The sequence below is a fragment of the Micropterus dolomieu genome, linkage group LG21 (assembly GCF_021292245.1).
Source record: "Micropterus dolomieu isolate WLL.071019.BEF.003 ecotype Adirondacks linkage group LG21, ASM2129224v1, whole genome shotgun sequence".
Classification (NCBI taxonomy): Eukaryota; Metazoa; Chordata; class Actinopteri; order Centrarchiformes; family Centrarchidae; genus Micropterus; species Micropterus dolomieu.
Window position 1 is genome coordinate 34082321 of NC_060170.1, and position 9489 is coordinate 34091809.

General features: G+C 42.6%; 2 protein-coding genes across 2 annotated transcripts in view; one reads left to right on the forward strand and one right to left on the reverse strand.

The window, feature by feature from the left end:
* Positions 1–9489, forward strand: part of LOC123960356 (scavenger receptor cysteine-rich type 1 protein M130-like) — a 549618-nt gene that overhangs the window by 40544 nt on the left and 499585 nt on the right. The gene's annotated exons all lie outside the window — the stretch shown is intronic.
* LOC123960196 (phosphatidylinositol 3-kinase regulatory subunit alpha-like) lies at positions 1142–8693 on the reverse strand. The gene is made up of 9 exons (XM_046034833.1): positions 8591–8693; positions 7824–7922; positions 7554–7734; positions 7330–7455; positions 6468–6610; positions 5839–6015; positions 5654–5728; positions 4543–4713; positions 1142–4364 (listed from the first exon to the last, which is right to left on the reverse strand). Exons 2-9 carry the CDS (start codon positions 7850–7852, stop codon positions 4175–4177), a joined length of 1092 nt encoding a protein of 363 aa, XP_045890789.1. The 5' UTR covers positions 7853–7922; positions 8591–8693; the 3' UTR covers positions 1142–4174.

A 9489-nucleotide genomic window follows, 5' to 3' on the forward strand; every position in this document is an offset into this window, starting at 1 on the left:
AGGTTTCTATCTGGGTCACAGAATCTGGTGTAACACCTGTTGGGTCCTTGTGGTTTGTAAATACTCCCATCTACTGGTCACCTGTCACAACATGTGAAGCTGGTTGCAAGAAGCTTTGGTTTCGAGCCATCGCTAAGCTTATCCAGTCATGTTCTCATCACCTCAGAGATACTGCAAAAGTAAGATCCAGTTAATATTTTAGAGATGCAGAAACTGTTCATTTCCTCACAACTTGATTATTGCCTCTTCTCGTCTTACTCAAAAAACGACTATAGAGCACGCAGAACTCAGCTGCTTTAAACCTGAACCAGGAGGTCACACCTGTTTTAGCCTCTTTACACTGGATCCCTGTTTGTTTTAAGATATTAATTTTAAGGCTCTCCATGACCTGGCTGGAAATTATTTTTTGGAACTTTTAATTCCTTATGGACATTTGCGTAGTTTCAGATCTTCAGGCAGGGGTCTCCTGTCTCTCCCCGAGTCTAAATCTAAAGGGGAGAGCTTTTGCCGCCAGGACCTTGAGGTTGTGGAACGACCTGCTGAGGAAATTTGGCGGTCACAGTCAGTGTCTTCTTTGAAGTCTCTTCTAAAAACACTTCTATCAGAAAGCATGTCCTGATTTTATCTGAGCCGCCTGCTTATTTTAATGTTTTATTATATTATTATTTCTTACTTTATTTTTATTGTATTTTCTTCAACTCGATAATAAATCTTCACTTTTTTATTAAGTAGCTTGTCCCGTTATCTCAAACAAACAGAATTAAATGTAAGAGATTTAAAATTAAGAGTTTACAGGTGGCAGTCTCAGTACAGATTTTGTGATGAAGTCATTTAAAAAAGGAACATTATGGGCATTATGGGTTCGTCATTTGTTTACCACCAACAATAACTATTTTTATCACCAACGCTCACCAAATCTACAACCCCAAATCTGCTTTATAATTTCTAGTGCAGCTTTCGAGTTGTTGAACAAATATCTTGGGGAAAGTTGGTGAGAATACTTGATCCAAATGTTAAAATCTGAAATATTGATTGCCGCTTGTCCTGTAAAATATGTCAAACATTGAGAATGATCTGTTCGTTACAGCAGAGACTTCAGAGGGTTAAAGGCAACAGTAAATAAAAAGAGAACAGAAACAGATTTAAGATCCTGGTGCTTTATTGTCCTCAATTCTGACACCGACAGCTTGAGTGAGAAGCAAAGAGAGAAGGAAGAAAGAACAAAAGGTGACTGACCGTTTCTGATACAGAAAATACACTTTATGTATTTCATGGAATGAAGATTTATAATTGAGTTAAAACGCAAAACCTGGAAGAGACTTCATCACCAGCGAGCCGAGGAAACAGGTTCCTCTCTGACATCCAGCGTGGTTATGAAAAATTAACATTTTGAAAGAACCACTGGCCCGAAGCTGAAACAAAGTTGGAGAACCTAAAATAAAGCCAGTGTTTCTCTTGATCCTGTTAATATTAATATATTTCAGCCACACTGGATACAAAAGAGTCAGAAAATGGAAAAATGTAGAAAGAATTAAACATAAAATAATTTTTAATGGTCATTAAAGCAAATGTAGTAAATAAAAACAAAAATACTCCCTAAAAGTAATTTTGCCATCAAACTACAGCTGGATTTATGGGAATATTGTTTGAGATGTGTATAATGTACTTTTAGGCCAGAAACACGTTTAACTAAAACAAAATAAGATTTTAGGATCTTTTCACCCAGTAAAGACAAGAACTCGTAGTAATAAAAACCAAAAACACAAATAAGCCTGAAACATCCTGAACCTGAAGAATCCAGTTTGTTAATAACCTTGACATTTTTTTCATCTGCAGTGAAACGACTCCAGTTTGTTTCTTACAAGCAAATCAACTTGATATTTGAGACTTTTTGCACAAATTATCATTTAAAGCAGAGAATTAAACCCCACCGCTGGACTAAAACATAAAACAGTCCATCTTAAACGTACTCGTGGAGTTCCTCAGGGCTCACTCCTGGAGCCATTTGTGTTGAATTCATATATAAATTACATTCTTCTAAAAAGGTTATGAAGTAATTTATGTTCACAAAAACTTGGGCTCTGAGGAACAGACAATTTGTGAACCAAGTGATTAGAAATGACAGTTTTTAGTAGTAGGGTTTTAATTTGATTCACACTGACCAAAGATGAGGCCCATTTCTTTGAGATTAAATATGATCATCAGTGCAAAAATCTCAAATATGAGGCTGGTAACGAACGTCTGATACACGAAGCTCACTGATGAAATGAAGGAAACATCTTATTTTTGAATCTTCAGATTTCAGCTGATTCTCTGGGTCATTTGAACAAAGCCAGATGTTTCTCACGGTGTAAAAGCCTTCAGACGTTCAGACCAACAGTTTTTATTCCTACTTTACTGTGTAATGTTCCAGATGTTTGTTTGGGTTCACTAGTTTGGTTTCAGTGACGGAGGAATCACTCAGTTTTCAGTCTAACAGCTGTTTCAGGCAACATCTGGAGAAACGAAATAAAGAGCTCCAACTATTCAGGACGTTTCCAAAACATTTAGCAACGTGTTGATTTCCAAAGCGACCAAAAAGTGTGGAGGAACAAAAGCTCGAGGCTGATGAAGTTACCAGGTGGTCGACAACAGATGTGATACCTGCAGACAGTTTCACCTCCTGTACCTGGTTTCTCTTTAAAAAAGGAAGTTTAATGTCTTTAAAGCACAAAGAGAAAAATAATCCATAAAGACGAAACTTCGTGATTCAGCTTTTTATCTTTTTATGTTTCTTTACAGGCGTTTTACCGTCCATGAAACTGGAAATCCTCTGAGCAGATCCAGAGAGATCCAGTTCCAGCGCCAGTAAATCTTATTCTTAGTGAAATTAAAGAGTACAAGAATCATGCGTCCGTCTTCTCGGCGAAATTAAACGACACTCTGAGGCGGCAAACCAAACAAATCCTTAGAAACCTGAAGAAACGGGACCTTGAAGAACGCTGCTGATGGGATGTTCTGGGGGGGTTGAGTCTTTGGATGAAGCAGGTTTCCTGATGGAAAAATGCGGGTCGGTCGAGTCGCCCTCATTTTAAACCTCGTTCAGTCACACAGTGTTTTGCAAGAATAAGTCTTTCAAGATTGTCCGCCATTGTGTCTTTGACATCATCATCAGTCCACAGTTACAGTCTCAGAGTCCAGTCGTGGTTCTGTCCTGCTGAGGCGTGCTGGATCAGCGCCACAGTGTCATGATTCAAGAGTCCTAGCTCTGACCAGTTCAGTACCTCGAGTCTCCACAGACAGGAAGCAGAAATGAAAAAAAAACAAAAAAAGGGGACACGTCTGAGGTCGGGTTCACACGGGACACGTTTCTGAACGAGCCTGGAGAGTCTGTTCAAACTCCGCTCATCAAAATGACTGATCCCATCAAAGCTCCTTCAGGGGAAAACTAACTTTACAGAGCAACTTCACATCCTGATTCAGCTTCAACGCCTCAGGAGACCCAAAAAAAAAGTAACTTTTTATTGTTTGAGGGTGCAGGCGGCCATCTTGCAAACTCATAGTAGATTGAGGAGCTGTCGATGATTGAGCCGCAGAGGATCCGGCTGATCAAACTCGAAGCTTCACTTGATGTTAAAGAAACATTCTGCGTGTTGGAGAAACAACAGGAGACGTGTTTTTAAAGTTGAGAAGCTGAAGTCCTAAATCAAATCCGTTTCCTCAGAAAGTAAGGAACCAAAAACCAAACTGTTGTGATGTCGTTACTGAACCTCAGCGGCACACAGACAGGCGAGTGTGTCTCTGCCAACGCTCAAGGTGAACGGCGTTGTTTCAGTCAAAAATGTGATCGATACTTGGTGGTGAAAAACAAACAGAGGTTCCCGTGTGATCCGACCTTGAAATGTGTTGATCTTCGGCACCAAACCATCTGGACATGTTTTCAGCTGCAGCTTTAATCAGGAGGAGCTGCAGGTTGTTTTTCTCCCGGGAAGTTCCTAAAGCTCCACGTGAAGACTTTCACAATAAATGTTCATATACGGGACGTAACAAAGCACTAAAACATAAAGCTTAGTCTTCAGTGAACTGGATTGGTTGTTTTGATCATGTGATCTGCAGCACCAGGACGGGTCGTTGTCTGCTGTGGTCGCGGTACTGGTTCCGTTTCGGTGAGACCGGCTCGTGGTGTTGAGGCGGGTCACCGTCTCTGCTGGCTGTAGACGGGGAAGGCCAGCGTGACGTTGAGCGAGTCGTTGTGTTGCACCAGCGAGGTGTGCTGGTAGTGCAGCACCAGCTCCTTCAGAGACCCGTACAGGTTGTAGGGCTCGGCGAAACCGAAACCGGTGCCGGTCTTGTTGATGACGCAGTGCTTCACCTCTCCGTCCACACTGAGGGGGACAAAGACACACGGAGGTTAGATGAGACAGGTGAACAACATTAAGCGCCAAGTGGCAACAGACGGGTAAACCGGTAAATAAAGAGGTAAACCAATAAATAAAGAGGTAAACCACTAAATAAACGAGGTAAAGAAAGAGGTAAACAAACAGATAAACAGGTGAGTCTTACACCACAGAGCAGGCGTAGCAGCCCGGCTTGCTGCTGTCTCGGACCAGGAAAGTCCCGTCCCTCTTCCCGCGGAGCAGCGACTCGGCCTGAGTGCGGTTGATGTTTCCTAAACGCCACAGACGCTCATCGTGGTGAGGAAGGTCCTCCTCATCCTCCACCATGCTGTACTCACTGAGGAGGGGGGGCAGAGGACACGTTAGCAGGACAAACACACGAGCTCGGGATGCTAACAAATGGTCATGCTATGATTTAAGTGCAGAGAAGAAGCCGTGAACGTCGCCCCCTTGTGGTCAAACCAAACATGTTCCGTTTCCTTGGTAATAAATCACTGAAAGTCTCTAAACTGGCCGAACGGTAACGGCTTCACTGAGGGGCCACTTACTAGCCTTTTTTAAAGAGAAATATTCCTCCGCTCCACAAAAAGCTTTAAACGGACCTTTAGCTCAGATTTTTAGTTTAGTCAAAATAGTTTCAATAATTAATTTGCAAGCTCAGTGTAAAAAGTTTACAATTAAAAAGCAAAACAGGACGACGGCAGACTTCGATCGATAATGACATTTTAATCTAATTAATCAGTGGCAGATTGATTTTATTATATTTTCATTACTGATCAATAGGTCAGCTATTTTTTCTTGATGATTCGTGTGAGAAATTAGAGAAAAAAAAAAAAATATGTACTGAAACTGTCAAGATCCTCAGTTTACTCACAGATGACAAAATAAAGCTGGAGTCTGACTAATCTACAAATAAATCTTAGCTGCCAATAAGCTTATGATTATTGTCATAACTGTTGTTTAAGTTATAAAATGGGGAGATTTAAGAAGCTGGAACCAGGTGATAAATTTCAGAGATGACTGGTCGACTATTCGCAGCTCTTGTCAAAGTAGTTGACTTATTTTCTGATTTGTTAATTTGCTGATGTTCACTGTGCCCTCTGAACAATATTACATACAACAGCACCCGACGGACCCGCATCACCAACACCGACTGACTGACGCCAGAGTCGTGGCGGTGGCGTGCACTGCCGCCTGCCACAGTGTCCTCCTTGCTGCCACCACTGGGGGGCACCAAAGACAGACTTTAAACTTCAGGTTCAGTTTATCAAACTTACTCCTCTGTGGTCTCGTTCTTCAGGCCGAGCCACTCGTTCAGTTTCCTCTGACGAACTCCCTTCTGGGTCAACCACCTGAAACACACACACACACACACACACACACACACACACACAGCAGTTAGTGTAACGTGTTGAAGCTCACAGCCTTTAACGTGACCTCCGTGTGTTTCGGAGTCTCTTACATGAGGTACTGGTCCCTGGTCTTGCGGAGCTGGATCAGGTCCGGTTTGATGCTGTTCATCTTCTTGTCGATCTCTCTGTAGTCGGCGGCCTGTTTCTTCAGGTCCACCTCCAGGTGTCGCTTACTGTCCACGATCTCGCTGATCCGAGACTTCAGCTTCTCGTAGTTCTCCATGATCCTGTGCAGAGATTAAACCAATCAGACCAGCCACAGTATGAAAGTGTGGCGGGGATTTCTGTCACTTCTCATGTGACCAACTGAGGTCAACACTGAATGTCTTCCTCCTCCGTCTCTTTCTCAGCAACAACACACACACTTTGGTCTTCTGATGAACTTTATTTTAATTTGCTTTCTTTGGTGTAAATAAAACATGAATTGTTTTGTTTTAAAGCTGCTCCTACAGGAAATCTAACAAATCCCTCTGTAAACTGGTCCAAACTGGTCCTGATGTGGGCGTTTATCTGTTGGCGTCCTTCACCCTCCACTGAAATGACGTCATGCTTCTGCAAACATGAACACTGATCCCACTGGAGCCTGTTACACCATTTACCTCACAGCGAGTCCGTCTGACTGGAAGAAAAACCGTTTGGCTTCTGAATAAAAGATAAAGATCTGGTCCCGGCTGCCTACCTCTGGATCTCTTTGTCGTTTCCCTCCCGACGAAACTTCTCGATGTACTCTTTGCTGAAGCGCTCCTGAGTCTGACACTGCTCCTCGAAGATCTTTATGGTCTCGTTGAACGCCTCGATGGCCGTCCTCTTCATCTGGATCTCCTGGGGGACGCAGAGGAGAAAATCTGTTGTAGCGCATCTGTAGTGTTTCCATCTTTGTCGAGGCTGTAAACCAGCTCATCGTACTTCACGTCTCTTTTAACCAGTAACAAAGTACATTTACTACAATTTAAAAAAAAAAAAAAGTGTACCTCTTTCTGTACTGTACTTTTTGCTTCATGGTATTTATTTAATAACGATGTATTATGGATTAGGATACAACTGTATTGATCTGCAGGGGAACTCCTCGAGCTACACAGCAGGTATGAAGTAATTAAAATGTAATGAACACATTAATGCATCAATAATTATAATCCAACAATATATTTTACTGAAATGTGCCACTCTGCTTAAGTACTTTTACTTTTGGTAATTTGACGCTAATACTTTTGTATTTTTTGAAGGGGGGACTTTTACTTGTAATAAAAGTATTTCTAACTTTTACTCCATGAACCGAGTATTTAAATGGTTGTGATTACTGCTCTGCTTCTATCTTTTACTCCTCTGAATGTTTCTTTTTAGTGATTTATCCTTTCATCACGTGTTTGTTCGTGTCTTTTATCTCGTTTCATTATTTTAAGTGAAGCAAAAATATCCGGTCAGAGCTGCAGTGGTGTGTTTCTAACATCTGTATGAAAGCCTGATGACGGGAGTATTGTAGTGGCCCCGTAGTGGCCCCTGTAGTGCCCCTGTAGTGTCCCCGTAGTGTCCCCGTAGTGTACCTGTGAGGTCCTGGTGTACTCTTCGTACAGTCTGTCGTACTCGCGGTTCTTCTCCTGGTACTGCAGGTGATACTCGTGGAGCTTCTTCCCCACAGCTTCGATGCTGTCCTCCTTCACCACCTGGTCCTGAACAACAACAACGAGGGGACCAATCAGACGACTCCACAGCTGACAGACCATCACGATAGAAACACAGGCGGCTGCCCGTCACACAGTCTACAGACCTGCTGGTGTTTGGAGACCGGGTACAGCAGCTTGACGTCCAGTTTGGGGTTGTACTGGGCGAGGGACTCGTGGCGGTAATGGTTGATGAGCTCCACCACCGAGCTGAAGGTTAGGGGGTCGGAGAAGCCGTACTTGCCCTCCCGATGGAAGATCTTTATCAGTTTGTTGTTGCCTCCTTTCCTGCAGGTGGACAGAGAACAAAATTGATTTAAATTATACATTTTAATTCAATCAGACTTTGTTTGGCGTTGATGAGTCGGACAGTTTACCTCAGAGTCAGAGTGTAATCTCCGTGCATCTTAGTGGAGGCGTCTCGAACCAGGAACGTGCCGTCAGCTGTGTCTCTCAGCTTCTCGTTCACTTCCTCTCTACAAAACAAACGCATCATCACTCTGTGAACCTGCAGCCATTTAGAAGCCTCAACTGGATCCTGACTGGGATCCTCTTAAACTCCAGGGATCGGTCATGTAGTCCGGCACGAGTGAATGATTCTTAACGGCTGTCTATTCTTAAAGGCCCATCAGAGGTCGGCCACTGGGAAGCAGCTCAGGCTATAAATGCTGTGGTAGGAGGAGTTCCCGCTACAAATAAACGGTAAATAAAATCAATAAATGTGTCGTATATTCTCAGGGAGTCTGAGTGAAAGGTCCCCAAACTGGCTGCCCGCATTATCATCAACATCATAAATGTGTGTAAAATGTACAACTGTGAAATAATGACCCGTAAAATTAGAGCTTTAGAAAGCCACATGTTTTAATCTGCACACGAAAAGAAATGCATTTTATTTTAGCATTTAGCCTGGATGTACACCGATCAGCCAGAACATTATGACCACCTGCTGGTCGCTCAAATCCTCAGGCTCTCGCTTTTTTTCCCTGCTTCTAACACATCAACATCAATGAGGACACAATGTTCACCTGCTGCCTGATCGATCCCGCTCACTGACAGGCGATAACCAGAGTTACTCACTTCACGTGTCGGTGGTCATAATGTTTTGGCTGATCGCTGCATGTATGTATGCATCCGTGTGCGTTACCTGGAAATGTCTCCCCAGTACCACTCGGCGTCCTGCAGGGAGATGCTGTTGTTGAAAGTGCTGGCAGCTGCTGGAGCCGCAGACTTCACCGGTTTAGGAGGCAAAGCTGCAACAAATACAGAGAGGGAGAGAGAGTGGGAATTAAAAGTGTGACAGTGAATCAATCACTTCAACCCGAGTTTTTAATTCTCCACACAATCTCACACACACTCGTTCTGGGAGTCTGTCATAAAGATCAACTACTCAGAGAGAAAGTGGAGCGATTAATAAATCATCTGAGCTCCTCACAGATCCATTAGTGTCTGTAAATGATTAGAAGTGACGTTTGAGCTCATTTAGAAACAGTTTGTCCACCAGTGAGTGCTGACAAGTTGGTTTTTACTTTGTTTAAAATGTCCCACTCAGAGCACAACTTAATGTTCATAACACTGCAGCCCGACTGACGCAGCAGATACTGAAACAGGGAGTCCAAACCTAATAAAGTTGTGTCGGTCGATGGAGACTTTTAAACGATATAAACAATCAATCTCGATCAGGATCCCTCAGATTTGTGCACGTATATTTTTTTACGCGTTAAAATAAATTTACACCAGTTCTGTAACAAATGTGCAGTTAGATAATAATGATGCAGCTTTGAAGCCCACAAGACACAATGCTTTACTCTATCTTTATTATCAAAGTTTATCTTCACACACACACACACACACACACAGCTTATTAATGGGTTTTACTATTTTTTCATCATATTAATTTTGTTGTCGTCAACAGCGACTATTGAAAATCTACCTATTAAAATGTTCTGTCTCTGTATGTATCTGGGCCACAACTACAGTAAAGTAAAGATAAAGAAGTATTACTGGCCATGAACTGATGACGATCCCCCCCCCCCAAAAAAGCCC